General features: G+C 38.8%; 1 protein-coding gene across 3 annotated transcripts in view; it reads left to right on the forward strand.

Moving 5' to 3' along the window:
- Positions 1-24,936, forward strand: part of SLC12A1 (solute carrier family 12 member 1) — a 111,585-nt gene that overhangs the window by 58,361 nt on the left and 28,288 nt on the right. For all 3 annotated transcript variants that reach the window (XM_055131928.1, XM_004609652.2, XM_004609653.2), the window contains exons 17-19: positions 11,037-11,177; positions 13,868-13,974; positions 19,192-19,274. In XM_055131928.1, coding sequence (XP_054987903.1) covers positions 11,037-11,177; positions 13,868-13,974; positions 19,192-19,274 — 331 coding nt within the window. The remainder of the gene's footprint in view (positions 1-11,036; positions 11,178-13,867; positions 13,975-19,191; positions 19,275-24,936) is intronic.

Genomic DNA, 24,936 nt, shown 5'->3' on the forward strand with positions numbered 1-24,936 from the left:
TTTGTTCATTTGTCAACCATTTTTGCAAAAACAGATGGAAAGGTAAATGGGGAGTGTTGACTTATTATTATCAAAATGTTTTCAAAATATTGGGCCTGGAACAATAGCACAGTGAGCAGGGTATTTGCCTTGCATGCAGCTGACCTGAGTTCTATCCTTGAAATCCCGTATGGTCCCCTGAGCATAGCCAGGAGTAATTCCTGAGTGCAGAGCCAGGAGTAACACCCCTGAGTTAACGCCATTGCTGGGTGTGACACAAAGAGAAAAAAAACTTTTTCCAAATATTAGCAAAATTCAGGGTTGGTGTTTGGCCAACCTTGTAGGAAAGGTTAAACAGTACAGATAATATTAGGGAATAATAGTGATAGTTTTGAACTCTAGGAAGTTGGTGCTCATGGACTTTTAAAACATTTAAGTTTGAATCATTGCTATGCTCCCTTAAGCAGTTAATTAGTCTTCCCTACCTCAATTTTCTTAGTTATATAGAATGAGCATCATCATCATCATCATCATCATCATCATCATCATCATCATGCCTATTATAGGATTGTGAAAATTCTAGAAGACAAGTTTCTAGCTTTGAAACCTGCAAGTGTTGTTAAAATTGGATATATCCACCTAAAACTGTCCAGTTCACTATTTGTCAACTAGTAATGCTTAATTAATTTTAGGTTCTTTTGTTGGTAAAGTTACTATCATTATCATTATTATTGGCATGTAATGGCTGCCTTTTAAATTCACAGTAACCTCTTAGCAAAGTCCAATCTAGATAATAGATTTTAGTCTTTGTAGGTATTTGGTCATGATGGAACAGTGAGATATGTCGACCCCTTTTGTGTAATCACAAAAATGACTAGGAATTCCATGGCTCTTTCTCGCCACTGCGTTAGGTGGTCTCAGGCCGCTTCCTCACTGGGGAAGGCTGATGCCATGTGTGGACGAAGGAGGAACGAGGGCCAGGCTGGTTGGTGATCAGTTGCCATTTATTCATTCTCTCCACGTGCCTGTTCCAATCTTACTAAGCTCCTCGTTCCAGTCTCATACTGCCCTTCATTCCCATCTCCTCCAGTCTCCCTTGCTTGTCCCTCTGCAGGTTCTGACTCAACACCTTGGTCTCTCTCATTTCTTTCAACCTCTCAGCTTTGGGGATAGCAACCACACCTAGGTTGGGTAGCACAATCAACATGTCAAAGCCCTTCCTGATTGCCTTAGGTCAGGAGATCCCAGCTCAAAGGTGAAATACCACCTAGGGCTTTTTCTCCTTTCCTTAGTCCAATAACTTAATTAACATCTTAATTCTGTTACAGGTAGTACTGTCCCATTGTTCATTGATTTGCTGGAGGGGCACCAGTAACGTCTCCATTGTGAGACTTGTTACTGTTTTTGGCATATCTAATACACCACAGGTAGCTTGCCAGGCTCTGCTGTGTGGGCAGGATACTCTTGGTAGCTTGCTGGACCCTCCAAGAGGGATGGAGGAATCAAATCCAGGTCGGTCTTGTGCAAGGCAAACCCCCTACCTGCTGTGCTACTGCTCCAGTCCAACATCTTAATTCTACTTCTTAATATTAGTTATTTTGTATGGACACAGTAAGAGATACATTAAGCTTGTAGGGTGGCTTTTCTGGGGACATCTCACTATAGATCTGACTACAATGCTCAGGCCAGATTAATCTTAACCTGTAGTAAGGTCCTAATCTAGTTGTTACTTTTTGAATCATGACAGAATTTGTCCATGGCCATGGTCTTAACTTATAGTTAAGTATTATGGCACTTTGGCCTGGCTCATTTTGATGCCAGGGTAGCTCACTGCTTGCCCTAGGTTCATCTAGTTCCTTGTTGGGACCCTGCTTTGAGGGTAGTAGAAAGTAAGGGCAACAGATGCCCAGGAGTGGTTATTATTCGGAGTCAATTAAGTCACAAGTTACAAAAGCATAGTCTTCCTGTGTCTATCCATAAAGGACTTTGCTCTGAATGCAAAGGATTTAAGGAGATGAGTAAAGAAATATTTAGAAGTTAACAGAGTCTGATTAAGAGATGAAGGCAATTGACCCTTTGGGGAAGCAGAGCACAAAGAAAGAGGTTACAAATAAACACAGAGAAATGGGAGCACTGTGGTAGGAGTAACCCAATAAACCTAAGCTCCCTGTGACAAGGCAGAAAGGACAAACCAATGTTATCTTACACCCCTTCATCCACCACAGGAGAGCAAGCTTGTGGACTGCCTTATTTGAAATGTTTTAAATGCTGTACACTAGCAAAGAGGGACCAGGGACCAGTGCTTACTGTCATTGAACTAGGGTTGGCCACATGCCTGGCATGTGCATTCTCCCCTATACTATCTCTCTTGTCCCAGCAGAGGCATAATTGAAGGAGGTGCTAGGAGATTACATAGCCTTCTACTCTGTGGAAACTGAAATGAATTATTCTTTCACTGGACCTTCCAGATATTCAGCTGACTCCAACAATTCTTGTCAGAGGCTCCTCTTTCCTCTTTATTTTTCTATTCCTACTCAGCCTAACAAAATTTAGACATCAAATTTAAGAATCCTTTTAAAAGCATCTCTCTTGGTATCTTTTAAAATATTGTCTGTCTTTTGAATTACCATATAATAATTCAGTGACATACTTATGTCCTTGGAGAGCTGTTACTCCACATACAAGTAAGCTTTTTAATTTTTTTGTCTCTTTCCTATCATCATCAGATAATAGGGCATAGGACTCTGCCTTTTGCATGTCCTCATATTTTGGAGCACAGCCAAGTTCAGCAACAGACACCTATTAAGTAAAGGGTACAATACCTACCTATTCTATCTATACCAAGGAAGAGAAAACAAGGCCATTCTTTGTCATTCAGTCTCTTTACTGGATTTCTTATTGATAGTTTAAAGGATAATAAAGCCAGTCACTAGAGAAAAGTTAGCATATATAAATATATGCTTTATTCTTAAGCATACTGAATTCAATTATAAAACTAGTTTATAGTGTTAGCTCACGTTTAACTTTCCCATGTGAGATAGTTTCGGGCTTCAGCATCACACACACCTATGCCTCTCAGTTTTGTGTTTTAAGATAGAATATTTTTTAAGTTATGGCAAATCAAAGGTGGAAAGTGGAAAGCACACTTAAAGATGGAAAGTGTATTCAATTGATCTGGGATTTAGAATGCAAATCAAATAAAGCCATTATTGCCCAAAATGAAACACATTCCTCTACATCTTGTTTGTCTTAAAATTTCAAAAGACAAGGCCAGGACAGTAATATAGTGGGTAAGGCATTTGTCTTGCATGAGGCTAACCCGGGTTCAATCCCTGGCATCCTGTACGGTCACCTAAGCACCACCAGGAGTAATTACTGAGTGCAGAGCAGGAGTAACCCTTGAGCATTACCAGGTATGACCCAAAAAGCAAAATAATAATAATAAATTAAAAATTAACAAAAGACTTTCAAGTCTAGAGTAACAACTTTCATTTAGCATGTTGTGTGGTGTTAGTGGTTGAAAAACAAAAAGTTTTTTATTACACTCTGCTTTTATTATTTCCTATTAACTAACAAAAATAAAATATTAGGTTGACTCATAAAAATTTTATATTTACATAAATATAATACTGATGAATTCTGATTTTATGACTTGACTAATATAAAATAAATTTGTCAATATTTTTCTTCTAATTAACAACTGTTAGTTGTTTGTCATATATGCTTCCATTATTCTTTTAACTGAAATAAAACAGATCAAACCACGTCACCTTTATAAATAAGTACATAAAAAACAAAACAAACAAGCAATATATATGTGGGCACGTGTGTGTGTATGGACTTTATGTAAATTCAGTTTACCAGTTCTTTTACTCTAAAGTCAATGCTATCTGAGTTTTATAACTATTCTTTTTGTCATTTCACATATATGTGCTGAGTGGTAGATTATATTCTGATTTATAGTTTTCTTATCCTTTAATATTCTTTAGATTGTCCTTCCATTATAAAGGAGAAAATGGTTGATTTGAACCAAACAGATTATTTTTTTTGTAACTCTACATAACTTTATTTTTTTTATTTTATTTTTTTCTTTTATTAATTCACCATGTGGAAAGTTACAAAGCTTTCAGGTTTAAGTCTCAGTTATACGATGCTCAAACACCCGTCCCTTCACCAGTGCACATATTCCACCACCAAGAATCATAATATACCTCCCCCCTTCCCCCCACCTCCCCAGCCCCCCACCCCGCATATGTAACTGGTAAATTTCACTTTACTTTCACTCTACTTTGATTACATTCAATATTTCAATAAAAAAATTCACTATTATTGATTTGGAGTTTCTCCCCGCTAAAGTCAATCTGCTGAAAAGAAAGCATTTGGTAATTTGTTTTCCATTGCTGAGAATGAAGAGATATGAGGTCAGGAGGCCACACTAGCAGCAGCATAGTTTTGGATTTCTGTATTTTAGTAACTAAGTCTAGTGAAATGTCTGCCAGGAATCACAACATTGTAAGCTTGTACCTTTCAGCTTATTTTTTAACAAAATTTACCTGAACTAACTCCCTCTGACTTTCTATAAATTATTAAAACAATTTAGTTAAACATGAAGCACCATTTGAATTCAAAGGAGTGTTAAAGAAAACTCCAAGAAGATAACCACTTAAAAAAATTTTTTTTAGTCATCATGGATTAATTACAAAGTTTCCCCATTGTGTTTTGGGCACGCAATGTTCCAACACCAATCCTTTCACCAGTGTCCATTTTCCTCCACCAATGCCCTATATTTCCTTCCCACTCACCAGTCCACCTCTAAACAGACACTTTTTAATAACGTATGGCACTAAGGTTTGCAGCATTGTTCCAGATAGGGTTTTTCAATAAAGCACTTTGCTCACCTTTCAGCACCTCCTTCTCCGGGCTAGCCTCTACCCTCTATCATTGAAGACAACGGATTCTTTTTACTTTTTTCTTTTTGGGTCACACCCAGCGATGCTCAGGGGTTACTCCTGGCTCTGCACTCAGGAATTACCCCTGCCGGTGCTCAGGGGACCATACGGGATGCTGGGAATTGAAACCGGGTTGGCTGCATGCAAGGCAAATGCCTACCCGCTGTGCTATTGCTCCAGCCCCTGAAGACAACTAATTCTTAACTGTGATACAATGCTGAGTAGCTGAGTTACAAATAACTGAGCGAAAATGATTATTCTCATTTCTTCTCCTATCTTCAACCTTCTCTTAATCTCAGCTTCTGTTCATCAAAAAGAAAAATGCATCTTTGGATGCACCTCTACTTTTTTAAGATCAGTGAATTTCTGTTATGATGTTAAAATAGTGACGTGATCAAATACAGGAGTAATGAAATTGAGTAAGCTCTAGGACGCAAGGTGAGATGAAATATGAACCAAAGCGCAAAGAGAAAAACCCTCTTTCCCACGCTTCCAACCAGAGCAGCAAGGAAAGCAGAGACATATCAGTAAGACTCTATGGGCTGAAAAGTAGCTGTTATAAGAACACTCTACTTGGCCCAAATGTCTCTATAAGATTCTAATGGTATTGGAACTCCTTTGCAATATATAAAAAGTAATAGATATATTTTTTATTTTGGGGGGGTTAGCACACATGTTTGGGGCCCTCTTCTAACTCTGTGCTTCAGGGTCACTCCTGGTGATAGTTGGGTAACCATGATGTGCTAGGAAGTGACCCTGGGCCACCTGCATGAAAAGCTAGCCCTTAACCTCAGCTGATGAAGCTATCTCTCCAATCCCTATAATACTCATTTAATGGAAGCAGCATCACATTAACTCCTCCAGAGCAAATAATTAGAAATTCTCAACTCCTTTCTCAATCAATGTCAAAGTTTTAAGATATAAAAGATCTTTAAAGTTTCTTTGTTCAAATCCTAAATTCATTTCTGCACTCACATTTTGGATCCAAATTGAAGCTAATCTCTAATATTTTAATTGATGGTAAAATCCATTTTTGTGACTATCACATATTTGAACATTGAATAATTATATTTCAGTATGTTTTCCCTCTGTTAGTTTTTTATTAGTCTGCATTGCTATTGCTGCCTTGGCTCTCATTAATAAGTGTGCTACAAGGATATTATAATCACTTATTTAGCAAAGAGAAACACTGCATGAAATATGTTTATGACTTTTCAATATGACAGATTCAGGAATCAAAATAAATCTCTCTGCCACAATTAATGTTTAATCTGAATTTTGCTAAAACTAGTAGATATATGTTAGACTATATTTAAATAAATGCTGCTTTCTCCAGAGGTTCACAGTTTATGATTAATTATGGTAGAACTCAATAGACTGATGATTGAATACCTTGGTTAGTGGTCATTCTTGTTTCTCATAACCATTATTACCATCGAGTGTTCTTAAACAAATATTTTTTTGCTTTTTGGGTCACACCCTGCAATGCTCAGGGGTTACTTCTGACTCTGCACTCAGGAATAATTCCTGGCGGTGCTTGGGGAACCATACGGGATGCTGGGAATTAAACCTGGGTTGACCATATGCAAGGCAAACACCCTACCTGCTATGCTATTGCTCCAGCCCCGAACGAATATTTCTTATAAAGAAATATTTTATAAGAAAACATTTAAAGTGGATGACCAAAAACAAGTAAAGATTGAAAATGTATTGATGTCTAGAATTCCAATCAAAATTTTATCCAGAATATCCAAATATTATCTTCCCTTAGACTGGGTCTTCTATCCTCTCTGTATCTTTAACTTCTTAACTTTATTAAAGTGTTTTTCTTTATAACTTTAATAAGTCACCTGAACTGTTTTTGCAAAGTTGACATATTCTCAAAAACACATGGATAGAAACATATATAGAAGGAATATGATTTAATTTAAACAGATATTAACATAGAAGGAAACCCAGAGATCACCTTGTATAGTATAATATGTGCTCCTTATTAATGTAAAACTTTCCAGTAGCTGTTATAGTATAGGAAATCAGGCATTTGCCTTGTACTCAGCCGACCCCTGTACCTGGTACCTCATGTATTCTGGCACCTCATATGTTTCCCTAAGTACTACAGGAAAGTGACCCTGTAAGACAGGAGTGATGTTTCAGCACCATCAGGTGTGCCCCCCACCAAAATAAAAATAAATTTAAAATGAAACAGTAAAGTTAAAAGTGAAAACAGAGGTCAGAGAGAACTTAGTGGGCTGAGAACATGCCTTGCATGCAGGAGGCCTGGATTCAATCACCGCCCCCCACTCCACACACACACACACACACACCCTTCTGGGACTATACAGCCCTTTGAGCACTTCTGGAAGTGACTTCCAAGCCCTGAGCCATCCTATTGCCTGAGTACTGCCAGGTGTGTCTCCAAAACAAAAAGTAACGAAATATTTGGAGGAGGTAGGTGGGCACGCGGGTGATGATGTGGTGTCAGAATTATGTTCATGAGAAGTAACAGTATTGAAAGTCACAGAATCTCAATCAAGTTAAAAAATTAAATATGTAAATAAAAATAAGAGGAAAGGAAAGCGGGTCAAGTTGAGACAGATTGATAACATAATGTGTAAGATGCTGGCCTTGCACAGAATCAACCTGAGTTTTAATCCCAGCACCACCTATGATCTTCTGAGCCCCATCAGGAGTGATCCCTAAGCACAGAACCAAGAGTAAGCCTTGAATACAGCTAGGTGTCACCCCAAACAAAAACAATCAGATTTTATTTAATGTAGCACTGTAGCACTGTCATCCTATTGTTCACCGATTTGCTCGAGCGGGCACCAGTAATGTCTCCATTGTAAGACTTGTTGTTACTGTTTTTGGCATATCGAATATGCCACGGGTAGCTTGCCAGGCTCTGCTGTGCGGGTGGGATACTTTCGGTAGCTTGTCGGGGAGAGGGACAGAGGAATTGAATTCGGGTCAGCCTCGTGCAAGGCAAACACCCTACCCACTATGCTATTGCTCCAGTCCTTATTTAGTGTTACACATATAAAATATTATCATTTCACCACATAGTCAATACAAAAACGCAAAGATGTTTTGCATTCATTTTATCCATACTAAATCTTTGGAACCTAGTGTGCATTTCCAGTGTATATCAGAGTGCACTAGTCAAATTTCAAATGTTCCATAGTCATATCAATAGACTATCTTACCAGACAGTCATCATCTAAACAATTTCCTTCTCCCTGTGCGTGTGGACAGCCCACTTCAGGCTTGCATCTGGCATAGTCAGAGGATTGCCTGGTTAGTACCAGAGCCAAATCTACATTACAGGAGAGTATAGATTTATAGAGACTACTGAAAATTCTGGTTCCCAGGTCAATTCTCTTTCACTCTGCTGTAGAACAAAGACAGGCATGGGATAAGGTCTGGAATTTCAATGAGATTGGGAACTCTCATTTAAGAGAATGAAAATAAACTTTAGGACTGGAGTGATAGCATAGCGGGTAGGGCATTTGTCTTGTGTGCGGTTGACCCGGGTTCAATTCCCAGCATCCCATATGGTCCCCTGAGCACCACCAGGAGTGATTCCTAAGTGCATGAGGCAGGAGTAACCCCTGTGCATCACCAGGTGTGACCCAAAAAGAAAATAAATAAATAAAAATAAACTTTAGATGAGCACCTACTTTATTCCTGATATTGTTTGAAACTCTTGCTCACTACTATTTCAAACAAATTTACAAGACTGGGTCCCCATTCTAAGATAACAAGACAAATTTCATTGATATTACTTTTCCAGGCTTCGATTTGAAACCAATACTGACTGGTCACAAAGTCTGATGCCTTTTTTGATACATCTTAAACTCTTTCTCTCCAATCTAAGACAGTGATTCCAAGCAGGCTCTGAGGAGCAGAAACTTTCACATCACGTGGCCATTTGTTAGTAGTGCAGAGCTTTTTGCCAAGCCTGCACATGGCACTCTCAAAGTCACAGGGGACTTGTAAGAAATGTAAGTCATCCAAATGATGATATGTAAGATGGTTTCTAAGTCAACAAAAGACCACATCCTACCATGTACCAAAATAAATTCCCAGGAAAATTAAAGATTTGTACTCTGTCAGGCACATAGCAGATAATCAGAAGCAGATTTGGGGTTGATTTGAAACATTAAAACTAAAGAATTAGCCAGTACTTTTTTTTTTTTGCTTTTTGGGTCACACCTGGTGATGCACAGGGGTTACTCCTGGCTCTGAACTCAGGAATCACCCCTGGGAGTGCTCAGGGGACAATATGGGATGCTGGGAATTGAACTCAGGTCAGCTGCCTGCAAGGCAAACACCCTACCCACTGTGCTATTGCTCCAGCCCCTAGCCAGTACTTTAAGGAAGGAAAATTCACTTTATCACTGTATCACTATCATCCTGTTGCTCGTTGTTCATCGATTTGCTCGAGTGGGCACCAGTAATGTCTCCATTGTGAGACTTGTTGTTACTGTTTTTGGCATATTGAATACGCCATAGGTAGCTTTCCAGGCTCTGCCGTGCGGGCGAGATACTCTCAGTAGCTTGCTGGGCTCTCCAAGAGGGACGGAGGAATCGAACCCAGGTCAGCCGTGTGCAAGGCAGACATCCTACCTTCTGTGCTGTTGCTCCAATCAAGGAAGGAAAAATAAGAATCAAATTTTGAGCCTGCAAGAGCTAACACACTTGCCTTGCATGCAGCTGGCCTCAGTCGTCTCCTTGGCACCACGTAGCTCCACAAGAACTGCAGATGCATGCACCAATGTTGACCCCCAAGCATGCTGGGATGGTCTGGGTATCCCCAGGAGCACAGGGCCCGAGTAGACTACATCTTCAAGCCCCTGCACTGAACTTCTGGCTGGGTTGGCTGAGAATTGCCAAGGAGGGGCCTGAGCCTCCTGAGCACCACTTAAGAGACTCCCCCTCAAATTTTAAAAATTATAAAACAAAAGAAAAATATAAGTTTCTGGAACTAAAACCTGGAGAATATATAATCTACACCACCACCACAGCTGCCTCCTTTATTCTCTCTTCTATTCTTTCTATGTCTTAGGCATGTCATTAGCTCCCACCATGTTCATTGAAAGGGCAGTGTTAAGTTACTGAGTGGGAAAACATTGACATTAATCACACAGGAGGGCGGGGGAGATCACCACAGACTCGCCTGCAGAAGCCTCAGGTTTGACCCAGGCACCTCCTGCTCCCCCAAGCACCGTCAGGAGTAAAGTGTCGATACTAAGCCAGGAGTTGCTCTCAAGTATAACTAGGTGTGGGTCCCCACAAAAAAATTACTCAAGGAAGACTGATGCAAAGGTATTTTTCACACACACACACACACACACACACACACACACACACTACAAATGGTCACTGTCACTGTCATCCAATTGCTCATCGAATTGTTCAAGTGGGCACCAGTAATGTCTTTCATTGTGAGACCTATTGTTACCGTTTTTGGCATATCCAATATGCCATGGGTAGCTTGCCAGGCTCTGCCATGCGGCACAATACTCTCGGTAGCTTGCCCGGCTCTCCGAGAGGGCCGGAAGAATCGAACACGGGTCGGCCGAGTGAAAGGCAAATGCCCTACCGCTGTGCTGCGTAGAATTGTCAAGGTGTCTACAGAAGAATCTGCAGTTCACCATACTCTGTCTTCCAGCAATATCGCCCTTTTCTTGAAATTGAACTCCAGCTGAGATGTCCTAAGTATTCTTAAATGTGATTCATAAAATTATGGCTAAGTTTGACCGTATCATAGGTGGTGTATTTATCCTAAACTACTTTGATCACATTTTCAGTATTTTTCCTGTGTGCCACAAGAACCTCAGCTCTTTCTCTCTTTAATCAGGAGTCATATAATTAAGCAGGTGTTAATACATGAAGACATTCTGGATGGAAAGTGAATAATGGGAGCTCCTAGGTCCTCTCCCAAAGGCTAGATCTGATTGAGCCCTGTTCTGTGCAGATTTTTTTCCCCCTCTTTCCCATTTTGTAGCTCAAAGGGGGCATTGCTGGCTATTTTTGTCCTGTGGAAAACAACAGCAATGTGATATATAATAGCAGGGCTTCTAACCAATATTTCATTGTGTCGTACAGGGACCGCGCAAGCTGTGTGTTAAAGAGATGAACAGTGGCATGGCAAAAAAGCAGGCCTGGCTTATAAAGAACAAAATCAAGGCCTTTTATGCTGCAGTGGCAGCGGATTGTTTCAGGGATGGTGTCCGAAGTCTCCTTCAGGTAAGGCTGGTGTGTATGGGGGTGGGGAAAGGGCGACAGGACTGTAGACCAAGACAAAAGGCAATTAGCATCTCATGCTAATGAAGCATTCATAGCAAAAGGCTCTTGTTAAACAGCCCAACCTCAGAGATCAATGTAGATGGTTCAGGAATTCATTCGGAATTCCTGGGAATAGGCTACACTAAAACAAAAGCAGAGAGGTTCTATTGCAAGAACTCTGAGTGATATCCTAGAAATAGAAAAGGAGGTTGCTTTTGGCCACCAGCATACATTTTGTCCTCACATTTATTGAAATGCAAATTTGTTCTGATGGTTGTCGACAGTCAGGATTCTATTAAAACTTCAAACTATTTTTGCATCTCATATTGCATTAGAGCAATGCTCAAGTCAGACACCTTTGCCTTTTTTCTTTTGCAAGTACTATGAGTACAGCTGCCAGACTCCACTAAATAAAAGCATAGTGATTTGGGCAGAAAAATCTCCCTATCCTTCTAATTTACTTCCAGAATGATGAACAAAATGCCATAATCTCTGTGGCCCAACATGAAAGTACACAAACTTTTCTGTTATTCTTTTCTTTTCCTCCCCTTCTATAATAAGTACATAGAATCTTCCTCTCGTTCTGATCTTCATTGTTAGAATTTTTTTTTCTCTTTTTGGGTCACACCTGGCGATGCACAGGGGTTACTCCTGGCTCTGCACTCAGGAATTACCCCTGGCTGTGCTCAGGGGACCATATGGGATGCTGGGAATAGAACCCGGATTGGCCGAGTGCAAGGCAAACGCTCTACCCACTGTGCTATTACTCCAGCCCCTGATCTTCACTTGTTAGACTATCAGAGACTCTTCAAAAGAATGCAAGAGATCCTCAGAAATGGTTGAGTTTGACATTGCAGGGTTTTTTCACTTTAATATGATTGAAAGCCCTGATTCGACTGATATCAAATAATGCATTTAGCTCTCAGGTTTGCCATGTAAAAGAATATAAAAATTCAGGATGTTATTCATATAACTCTGATGTTTATACAAGCAAGCAAGAAAATATGATTATGTTATAATGTCTTAGAGATTAAGAATATTTGATGCATTACCAGCACTATTACTCTCAAGAATACTTGCAAAGTTGCTCCATATGCAGAAAAACAATTTCTGAAAGACCTGTTGCCCCCAAAGAGTCTCTTTCATCTGCTATTAAGATACTAAAACAGAAAAAGAGACATCATTGCAAGATACTGATTTTTCCTTTAGTAGTAAGTGACTTTTCAGTAGCTCTTTTGCTAAATGTTAAGGAAGTCACATGGCCTAATGTAAAACTATCCTGGAAGCTTGGTAAAATGTAAAATTTCCAACTAAAAGTGGCACAATAGGCACAGAATAAAACAGGGAAAGGAGAAACATAGATACCGAAAGCAACTCTCAGATTAATCTGGAGGAAACTGTAAAAATGTTGACAAAGCAAAAATCTGGTTCACCTGAATTTCTTTCAAGAAAAGTGGCGTACAGAGACCTCATAAGAAAAATGGCCAGCAGAGAAACTGTACAACTATGTCAGTTTGGGTCATGCTTCTTTGCATTTCAAAAGTACAAATGGCCACATCTCCAAATTGCAGACTTGAAAAAGATGGATTCCATATGGCCAGGTGTCTACTGAGTGTTGAATGACAGCTTTTAGGTGCTGTTCTGCTCCCTATAGATTTCTATGAGCTAGCCATTAAATGGGATTGAAGCAACGTTTATTTTAGGAACCCTCCTTGGCACTGTCCACTCTGAACTATTCTACTTTGGTTATTCCTTTCACTGACTTCAAATATCCTTCCCTCAGCCCCTCCACCATCTCTATCTTTCCTTGTCAACATGGAATCAGTGTGCAGGATCCAGAACAAACACCACCTCTCCACGAAGCTATCCATGAATCCTTAGCCTGAGTTCAGGTTCTCCCTATTATGCTTCCACATGTTCCTGGGGTACCTACTTTTATTTATGTGTCTCTTGCCTTCTTCCCCTTAATCTAAGCTCCTTAAGGCCAATAATTATGCCTCAAGACTCCCACAGCACCCAACATAGCAATTTGCAATTAATAGGTGCTCAATGATATTGCCAAATTAAATTTAATTAACTGGAAGCTATATCCTCTCAGCTAATGGAGAGGAATGAAACTTCTGATATGGAAGATGGCTATTAATGATGCTGCCATTGTAAGAGGATTAGGTCCTGGAAATATCACTCAGTTACTCTTCAATACATAGCAGAAGCAGAAGTTTCAGTGACCCTTGTACGTAAGAATTTTTCCAAACATGGATTTTATTGCTAATGACATTGTGGATATAACAGGTGGAAATGAGCTTTGAACCACTAAGTAACAACAAGCATGCCAACAGTTAAGCCGACCCTCACTTGATTTTAAATTATTGAACCATTTTAATGAGTGTGTCAGAAGAAATGCAAATGACTGCTAATTTAGAAAAACTACGTTTCTGTCATCTAAAATCCATTTATGGCTGAGATGATTTAGAACTAATCTTTCTATTTTATGCTTGGGTACAGGCATGAAGGACATGCACTAAAGTGTAATCTAATCTTCAGAATCTCCAGAACATTACTTCAGTGCCCTTTTGGACATTATTTTTCATTTGTGGTGGTGGTTTCCTGATACATTAAGGATTACCCATGTGTTTATCTCCTATGTTTAGGCCTCAGGCTTAGGAAGAATGAAACCCAACACTCTGGTGATTGGATACAAAAAAAACTGGAGGAAAGCTCCCTTGACAGAGATTGAAAACTACTTGGGAATCATACAGTAAGTGTCAGCTTCCCAGATGTATTCTTGCTAACACAGCACCAAACAGGGCCCAACTTAACCGACATTGTTGTGTCAGATTAAACTGAGTGAGATAAGGACATGCCTTTGGTTCTCAGAATTCTTAAAGTGAAAAAATATTGCATCACGAATAATAGAACTGGAGAACAGCATGGTGTCCTGAGAAGCAGGGTGGGGGAGTTTTGGTGCCCAAGGAAAAGGTGAATATTGAGTTACTGCTCTAAAACCTATTTATAAGATTAAAACCAGAGGACAGCTCAATGTAGAAGGAATTGTTCATTCAAAACATCCAGAATCTTGGGCTGGCTGGAGTGCCCAGTTCAGTCATTATCCTCTGAGCCCTGGATTAAATATTCACTGCCTCAGAGCCTCCGACCTGCCTTTGCTGATATGATTATCTCATAGGCTGGGTGTCTCTGACACATAGCAGTGTTGGTTTATACATGGAAAGTGAGTTTTAAATGACATGTGAGATCAGATATCTAAATACAGGAGCCTTGGAATAGAGGTAATATTGAGAGTGTTTCACGGATACTGTGCACCAGCTTAAGAACATGCATCATATCCTTCATTTGAATGAACCCACTTTGCTCTCACAAGAAGCCTTTGGAGTACTATTATCTTATGCACACATAAAATACTAGGATTTTATGCATATGCATTTTATGCATATGCCATGTTTGGGTTTTGTAAGTGACGGAGCTACAATTTCAACCCTCCAAATTCCAAGTTTAAGTCGTAATTGTTGTCCTACTTCCAAAAATTCATGTAGACCCTAAGTATTACCTCAATTGTCTCCATCTTTTGAATAAAAGAGAACAAATTTGGCACAAGAAAGAAATGAGGCTGTCCTTAAAGACCATTGTAGAAAATTGAGTATTTCTTCTAGGTTTGGAAAAACTTAGCTAGATTTGTCTCAAGAGGGATAGTGTTAGCTGCACCGGAAAGTCATTTCTTCTGTCAGTACCTCTGAAAATTGAACACTTCTCTCTGGTATCTGGCTCAGTTCTGATTTCCTACCACAGGGTAAAGAACGTGTCCTCAGAGATCCCACTGCACTTAAAGTCCATACTGCACAGGCATGAAATCCTCACTATAAAATGGCATCCCTTCAGGTCTGCTTATACCAGATTGTGTCTCATGCTTCCTGCTAGAATGAGTATCACATTTGTCATTGTTTGGAGGGAATTTTGAAAACATTCCAGAGGTGTTCTATGTTACTTTTAAATAAAAAGTATACGAAAATGATTTTTATGTTTTAAAATTATATGCATACTGACAAAAAATTTATTTAACAGTTCTCCCAGTTTTGGAAACCCATGTATTAACTGTATTCTGAGTTGTGTTCCCCAAACACATTTACAAAGCCTGACTGATGCATATGACATTAGCACTCCTGCTGGTACTCTAAAGTTTTAAAGACTAAATCAGAGTTAGAATTTCACCAGGCTCAGCAAATGGCATTTTCGTATATTCAGAGTCATTGTCACTGAACACATAATCTTGGAAGTAGATTTGTGCTGTTATCCAAATTCTTCAGCAATATTTCATTTTTCCCTGGGGGCAGTAGGGAGAGTAGATATGGAGGAATAAAACCAATGATAACAACAACAACAAAATACCTGAATCGTTATTGAGCATATTTGATACAAAAATACCTGAGTTCATCTTTCAACCTCTCCAATTCCAAACATACTAGAAATTCAAAGGGAACAAAATAATTAAGACTGACAATCTTAAACTGACAAGATTTCTGGCTCTTATATCAAATAAGTGAATGATTGGCTTCATGATACTAGATGTTCCAAATTTGTACAGGTTAAAGTTAGCTGGCTTGATAAAGTTTCATGACTTTACCCTCTTGGTAGTGGGGTTAGATGGGGTTAGTGGGGAGATGGGTGACAATAGCGTGCCATCTCCTGGCTACCAAAAGGAAACATTCAAGTTGTTTCCCTTTCCAGCTTCTTAATTTTTTTTTATTGAGTCACCATGTGGTACTTACAAGCTTCATGTTTGGGTTACAATCACACAATGATCAAATACCTATCCCTCCACCAGTGCACATTCCCCACTATCAATATCCCCGGGATGCCCCTCATTTCCTACCCTCCCCCTGCCTCCATGGCAGACAATATTCCCCATAATCTCTCTCTACTTCTGGACATTATGGCTTGAAACACAGACACTGAGAGGTCATCATGTTTGGTCCATTATCTACTTTCAACACACATCTCTCATCCTGACTGATTCCTCCAGCCATCATTTTCTTAGTGATCCCTTCTCTATTCCATCTGCCTTCTCCCCTCCTCTCATGAAGCAGTCTTCCAGCTATTGGGCAATCTTCCTGGCCCTTGTATCTACGGGGTCCTTGGGTGATGTTATTCTATACTTTTGTTATTCTTTTGTTATGTTTACAATTGGGGCTGGAGCGATAGCACAGCGATTGGGCAATTTCACGCGGCCGACCCAAGTTCGATTCCTCTGCCCCTCTCAGAGAGCCCGGCAAGCTACTCGTGCGTATTGGATATGCAAAAAACAGTAACAATAAGTCTCTCAATGAGAGACGTTACTGGTGGCTGTTCGAACAAATCAATGAGCAACGGGATGACAGTGATGTTTACAATTTAAAGCATTGCTATTATTGTTAATATATATTGTGCTAATCTTTCCTTTAAATGAGGTAGTTTAAATGTCTGTAATATTCATTAAGTATAATAGTTTACTTTTAATTATATTCTGAAATTGGTTTTGTTGACTGATGGTGACTAATTGCTTTAAACTTAGCTTGAAACAAGACAAAGTGATCATCTTACACTTATGTGGGGTAGCAGTTTTACGTGAAATCACTGAGCTAAAATCAAGGTGATGGGTAAAGAACCTCTTCAGTGCTCTAGGAAACAACTCTTGGTCTTGTCTTTATTAGCTCAAGAGACTGCCCATTATGCATGGACCTTTTTTTCAACTGCAAAGCCAACAAAATTAGTCAGCAATCGATGGAGTCTTTCTCACATCTCGTGACTCTCACACCCTCTTTCATCTCCAAACCCACTTGTAAGGATCCTGGTGACTATGCTGGACCCTCCCAAATAAAACAGAGTAACCTGACCATTTAACAATCTTTACCAAGTCACATTTGCAAGGTCCCTTTTGCCACATTGTCACAGGTCCCAGGAATAAAAAAGAGAATGACTGCCAGGATCCATTATTCCGCTAACATGGAATCCAAAAATATGTTTCCCCACTTGGTGTTCAGGGAATCAGGTAATGCTGGATATTGAGCCCAGGAATCCTACATGCAAAAGCATGTGCTCCCCCCCAACCCCACATTAAACCATCTCTCTGGCTCAGAACCCAAGTATCTTGTTATGGAATACATTGTCTACCTCTGATTAAAAAAAAAGTTTTATTTTATAATAAAATCTTGGTCTAGAATGATAGCTCAGTGGGTAGGGTATTTGCCCTGCACACAGCCGACCCGGGTTTGATACCTCCCTCCCTCTCAGAGAGCCCAGCAAGCTACCAAAAGTATTCCACCCACACGGCAGAGCCTGGGCAGCTACCCGTGGTGTATTTGATATGCCAAAAACAGTAACAACAAGTCTCACAATAGAGACGTTACTGGTACCCGCTCGAACAAATCGATGAACAATGGGATGACAGTGCTAGAGTGCTAATAAAATCTTAGAAGTGACATTTATCACGAATTTTCTTTGTGATAGAATGAGTTTATTTTGTTAAATATTTTTTCTTAAATTCATTGTTTAGAATGAATTTATTTTGTTAAGTAAAAACATTACCTAGGATTTAAATTCTGAGTAGTATACTAAATTTACTTATGTCATTATTTTAAAATTCAGTTTTACTTTGGTGATTGGAAACATATTAATATACTAAGGTAAACTCAAACTACTACATTATTTTGGGATAGATGAGGGCTAGTAGAAAGTGTCCGAGGCTTCAGTTCCACAGAAGATGGAATAAAGGACCCCAAAAAGAAAATTTCATATGAACTCAAAAATAATAATTGATTTTGTTCCATATTTAGAGTCATAAAATATATTCAACAAAAAGGATTAAGGAGAGACTCTCCCTTCTCGACAGTTTAATTCTTCAGGTTGGGTATAATCAACTTCAATTGCAATTCAAAAGCAAAGTCAATTGCAAGAAGCATCCCTGCTAAAGATCTCTCTCAGGCCAGAGAGCACAAAAGGCTGAGCCATGCTTTGCTTGACTTGGGTTCAATCCCCAGTACTGCATGGTCCCCTGAGCAAGAAACTGGTAGTAGGGTAGTAGCATTTCTAGATATCACTGTCACTGACACTGTCATCCCGTTGCTCATTTATTTGCTCAAGTGGGCACCAGTAATGTCTCCATTGTGAGGCTCGGTTTTGTTTTTGGCATATCGAGTATGCCACGGGTAGCTTGCCAGGCTCTGCAGTGAGGGAGGGATACTCTCAGTAGCTTGCCGGGCTCTCTGAAAGGGGCAGAAGAATCAAACCCGGGTTGGCCACATACAAGGCAAACGCCCTACCTGCTGCACTATTGCTCCAGCCCATTTCTAGATGTAACCTTAAAAAAAATGAAAGTTAAAAGATTTTTAGAGGAATAAAAGATATTTTATTACATGTATATTGTATATTTTGGGTCACATCCAGCAGTGCTCAGAGGCCACTCCTGGCTCTACACTCCTGGGGGGACTTGGAGGATCAGATGGGACACTGAGGACCAAAACTGGGTTGGCTGTATGCAAGGCAAGCACCCTACCCACTGGACTATCACTCAAGGCCCCAAACTAGGAACTGACCTTCAATATGTTGGTGTATTACTGACAATTCCAAAGTGTCTTTGTTGACTAGAAACTGTTCTGAAGATGTCAGTGATTGTTTTCTTTATGTTAAAAAGAATAAATTATTTCAGAAGTATATGAAAGCTCTTCATCAAAATTTTAATTGACAGTATTATTTGAATAAATTAGTTCCAGAGCGAATGAGTTAGTTACTCTTACCCAAAAGACATTTATAAAAGAAATAAAAAGAGAATAAACTCACAAAGAAAACTTCAACATTTGGCTATATTCTAAATTAAAATTTTATAGTTTAATCACATTAAAATTTTAGAAGAAAGCTTTCCTTTAATCCAAAGCTTAAAGATAAACGGAGTCATTTAAATCACTAACCACTTTGTATTCACTTCCAGTGATGCTTTTGATTTTGAGATTGGTGTGGTCATTGTTCGAATCAGCCAGGGATTTGATATCTCTCCAGTTCTTCAGGTGCAAGGTATGTACTTTTTTTACTCAAAAAATATTTATTAAGCACCTACTTCATGTCTACTGTAGCTCTAGGAGACCAAATAGTGTACAATAAACCTCACTCCAATATTATATTCTTGTGCTGACTCAAGGTCTATGCTCTTTCCCCACTGTTTTCCCCATTGCTAACTCAAACTGCTTTCATTAAAAATATAGACTAATTCAGGGTAGTCATTAATAATTCTTTTTTTATTTTATCAGAAAACCACAAAGCCAACCCCACTGAAAATAAACACCTTTGGTAAAATAGCCTGCCAAATTAATTTTTGCAAGATGTTTTAGGAAAATGAAGATTAATTCTTTCCTTAGAAAACTTTGTATTTTGTTTTTGAGACTCTATGATCTGGTTCTTAGCTACCAGGGAAATGAGACTGAGTGTGTCATGCTGTGAACTGGCTAATCTAAGTGGGAGGCAGAAACACTAATTCAGATTAGTGACTGCGTATCTCTGCAGAGGATTTTGTGTATTTGTTCACTTTTAGAATTTAAACGTGCCCTCTTGTGTGTGGAATAGAGAACACATCTGAAAAGTCACTGGAATATTTAGACAGAACATTGATCTATCATTCATCTCTTTAGCTGACCCTCAGAATAAAGTCCACTGATGACAGACTCTCAAACAAAAGGATATTTGGTGTGGGGGATACTTCTTATGTAGCAGACATGATGTAGGCATCAGTGCTAGATAGATTTAAATTAATAGAAGTCTTCCTGTATTCTCAAGTGTCCTCTGCCAAAGAATGAAATGGACATAGTATTCATTTGAATATATATACTTTATATACACATATGACATGTGTATGTGTTTAATGTAAAAGAGAGAAGAGCAGATAACTTCAAAAATAAATGCTCAAGGAAATTGACTTTGGGTTGAGATCTAGTGGATGAGTTTTGGAATTAAGTAGGTAATAATACTTTAGAGAAGAACATTCTAACAAATAGGAAAAGATTAGCAATAATGTAACTACCTGGGCATACAGAAGAATGAGATATATGAACAATCAAAAGCAATCTGTACCACCAAAGAGACAAAGCTAAATCAATGGGACTGTAGATATAAAATTATGATTTGTCAAGAACCCTTAGAATTTCAGTCTTATTTTCCATATTAAAGACTATATAGACCAAAGGCAGGGGGTCCTAAAGTCGCAGAGTACACGCCTCATGTGTGGAAAATCCTAGGATTGATCTCCAGCACTGAACGTCCCCCAGCACCCAGCATCACCGAAATTAGTCAAGGCAACCCCGAATGTGGCCCCTGTAATTGTTTTAAAACCATAGACCATACTCTGTAGACAATAAGGAATCATTGAAAAGATTTAAGTGAGGGAATTACTGTCGAATCAAATGTGGAATTTATATGTCATCCATCTCTAGTAACTGAGCATAAACTCAAGACCACAATGAATAAAAAAAAGAGACAAATTAAAATTATTTTCTAATAAATCGAAGGAAGAGAAAAAAAGGTGAGAATCTGACCCGGAGCACCTTTGGTAGGAAAGAGTGGGGGGAAAAGTACTTTGGAGATAGATATAGAGAGTAGCCTGCAGGGAGGGCTCAGAGGACTTGCTGAAGGATTTATGAAACACGCCTTGCTTGTGGGGTTTGATTCCTGGCACCAGTGGTCCCTGGAACATCTCCCTGGTGGTCCCAACCCCACTGCACCAGATAATGTGGGAAATTCACTCATCACAGAACCTGAAGACCTGAGCTCAGAAATAGTCTGAGAATAATGGGGAAGCTTGCCCCCACACCTCCACCCGCTGCCTGAGCGTCACTTGGGAGGCAAAACAAAAGAATTTTTAAAAAATTTCAAGCAAGAGAGACAGCCCTGTGAGTTAATATGTGGTGTGGGGGAAAGTGGAAACTGAAAGCAAAGAGGAAGAGAAGCTTTGAGAAAGGAGCTAGGGAAATTAGTACAGAGGTGAGGGCACGTGCTGGTGTGACCCCTGACAACCCCCCTCCCCCAATGCGAGGTGCTTTCTTGAAGGCCCTGACTACTGCCAGGTGGTCCCAGTGATGAAGATCCTGAGCAGGACCACATCCTCAGGTCCTCACACTGAACCCCCTAGGTGAATGGTGAAAGTGAAAGTGGCCCCAGGGTCCCCTGAGCCCTGCATGAGAGGCTGTCTCCCTGCTAAAAAAATAAGCAGAAAATCCTGTTCAACTTGAAACAGGGAAATTGTCTCCTCTGGGAAATCCTTTTGGGATTACCCAATCCTTGTCTTAAAGGACAAATTAGTGACCAGGGATGTAACTGTGTGGTAGAGTTTTTATCCTGCATATGTGAGGCCCTGGGTTTGATTCTTGACAACAACAACAACAAAATAGAGATTTTTTTTTGGGGGGGGAATGTGGATATTCTGGCTAAAGTATGCTGCCCCAAGATTTATGTGCGTAGTTTTACTTCAGAATGTAGCTAGGAAGATAGAATCTCTATGGAGGTAAGATAAATGAGGTCATTAGGATGGGTCCAAATTCAAGATGGTGGTGACCTTATAAAAGGGAAGAGCCTCAGAAAAATAAACCTACAGTCCAGCCTTAATTTTTTATGCCATTTTCTCTTTTATGACCTTATATATCTGGGTCAGACATATGTATTCCCACTCAATGGTTAATTTATATTCTTTCCTAAGAGAATTTAAAACATTAAACGCAACAATAGCTAACAGTTTTCACACATATTATGCACTGTGTACTTACTGTGCTTCATGTTCACCCATACTATAGTTATTAATCATCCCAGCTATGTTATGAGTAAAATACTACCATTGTTCCTATTTTGTAGTTAACAAAACTGAGACATTCAATACTCACCAGGTTAGTAATTGGTATAACTGAGATTCAAACCTAGTTTGTTTTGTTTACAGCCATTATAACTTTATAAAGAGAAAGCTAGTGAAGACACCAACTTACTTAATGAGCAGTAATAGTGAAATCTGAGACACAGGAATGGAACAAAGTGATTTCTATGTGTTCTTTAAAACCCACAAAGGGCATCTGTTTGTGATAATTCAGACAGGATAACCAGGACAATTACAAGAGCATATTCTCTTTCTAAATTTCTATATATTACATTATTTTTTTCTGCCTTTTGTGCTTTAATGTTTTTCACATAAACATGAGAATATTAAATACAATTTGTATTTAGATTACACATTTGCTCTACGTGTTATATTGATCTCTTCAAGCTGAAAGATGTGATGTAACTGAAAAATATTGTTCCCACCTCTCACTGCTCATTTCACCAAAATGCACCATCAATTTAGTTCCACAAAGCCAGACAGCAAGCAAAATCTGTAGTATTTCTGAAAAATCCTGGCAGTGAACTGCATCCCCTTTAATTTCCCAAGGGAAGTGTCTGATTTAAATCAACTTTGATGTTTGAAGTATTTCTGCATCTTAGTCGAGAAAGGGCAAATATAGCTGGATGCTAATAAAATAATTATAAGTACCAATTATCTGGGGTAATCAAAAGAAGTTCTGTTGCACAAACACATGAAGAACGTGCAGAAAAACAACAAAATAATGATATAAAATTAACTCTGTCACATTTCCATGCATTGTTTTGAAGTTTATGAAATTTATGACACAGCCCTCATATTAGATTTTGAATGGGAAGAAATAAACTTGCATTTCATTATTTTGTACTGTAATATAAGGCTTAATAAGAGCCTGGTAAATCTTCAATATGGCATTACACAATGTTAATGATTATCATCATAGCTTTTCTAACACAGAAACCATGGTGTCATCACAGATCATAATTTAAAGGAAATATTAGCAATTCAGAGTGCCCATCTACTGTACTTAATAAAGCAGTGAATAGAAATCAGCTTTAAAGGTAATTTACCAGCTAATGACAATTATTTCTATACTGTGTCACCGGCTTAGTGAAGATAATAATTTTATATAAAGAAGATTGATGCTCGTAACTTCCTAACTGGTCGACTGTAGCCACTCACCCAATACTGATAACTTTGCTGCATAAATTAATATATTTTCTCACAAAAAATAACCTGGCACTTTATAGTGTTTACTTCCCAGGAGCAGTTAGCATGTTTGCCAACTACAACCAATAGTTCTAACTGTACTAAGAGGGCATTAGGCAATAAAATGGGATTCACAGTAGATTACAGTCAAGGGTTCCATGCAAGTACTACACAATTTATGACCATCCCAGAGCCTGAGCTTTCTGCTGTGTCTGATGGAGTGGTTTAGCAAAATAAAGACAGATGGCAGGGTAGTAAATAATTACTTGATTGGAAGTCAACCACCACAGGATTGCTTCCTGCCTTCAATTCAACTAGACTTTGCCTGGGGTATGACACATTGATTTGCAAGAGTCTTTACAGCTTTGAGTTGATTGACCAAGGCAAGAACTGTAATTTAATAATTAATATAGAAAAAGAACGCAGAGCAATAAGAAAGCATGCAGTTCCTCAATGGGTTTTCGAGCTCTCCCGTATCCCTTACATAATTGATTGCTTTTTCTCCTTAAGATTCAAAGTAAATGGTAACTCACTAATTAAAAAAATTAATTAAAAATATTCAAAGTAAATTATAATGTGCAGACACCTCTTTATTTCTAAAAGAGATCTTTAAAGAGAGAGAGAGAGAGTAAAAAAGAGAGAAGGAGTTTGTCGGAATAGACTATTTGAGGCAATCTTGACAACTAAATTGAATTTTAAGATATAGTGACTCCTGTTGGTTGCCATTCAACCCATTTATAAAGCGATTGAAAATTAGAATAGTTAATGATTCAGTGGCTTGACATTTGAATAAAGATAGGGCTCGGAAGTCTTTCTTTGTTCTTACAATGAGAATTGTTTGGAGCATATGTAAAGTGTTAGAAGCCCACTCAACATTAAGGATATGTTAATTTGACATTGAAAATGTATAAAATCTTTTAGCAAGTTGGGAGTAAACATACATTTCTTAATCTAGTAGAGGGCTACCGTAAGTGCCACAGGTGAGTACCATCCTCAATGCCATGTGCTGGGAAGTTTGTCCTGTCCTTTAAAGAAAGTCCCTTAGTGTTTCTCGCAAAGCTGGTTTCAAGGCTATGGATGCCTTAAGCTATAACCTGTTTATGAAACTCTATCTTTCTTCACATCTAAATTATAATCCAGCTGTGAATAGAGTACTCTTGGAGAGGTGTTTCTTTTGTTGACTTTTTGCATGATCTATTCTCTTCTGGCTTAGAAATCCACACACTGAACTCATTTGATAGATCTGGGCTTTTCTTTGTATGTAAGTTTTATTTTTTTGTTTCTTTTTATTTCACTCTTTTTCATATTCTGTCTCTGTCTTTGGTTTTTGTCATTCTGATCACAATGCATCTCAGAGTTTTCCTACTTGAGTCTGTTTTTTGCTGGGACCCTTTAGGCTTGCCTATTTTTCTCAATTCTGGGATATCCATATCAATTATTTGTTTAGCTATTAGTTCTTAGTCAAATATGTCTTACTATTGCTCAGGAACTCCAATAATTCTTAAATCGTTCCTCTTGAACTAATGCTTATGTCTGATCAGGATTATTTTAAGCATTCAGAGAGATTTTTATTACAATCTTCTACTTACTAATACAGACTCTTAAATAGTACCTGTAATACAATAAATATTCTCTTTC

This window comes from Sorex araneus, chromosome 3 (assembly GCF_027595985.1).
Source record: "Sorex araneus isolate mSorAra2 chromosome 3, mSorAra2.pri, whole genome shotgun sequence".
In the NCBI taxonomy this organism is placed as follows: domain Eukaryota; kingdom Metazoa; phylum Chordata; class Mammalia; order Eulipotyphla; family Soricidae; genus Sorex; species Sorex araneus.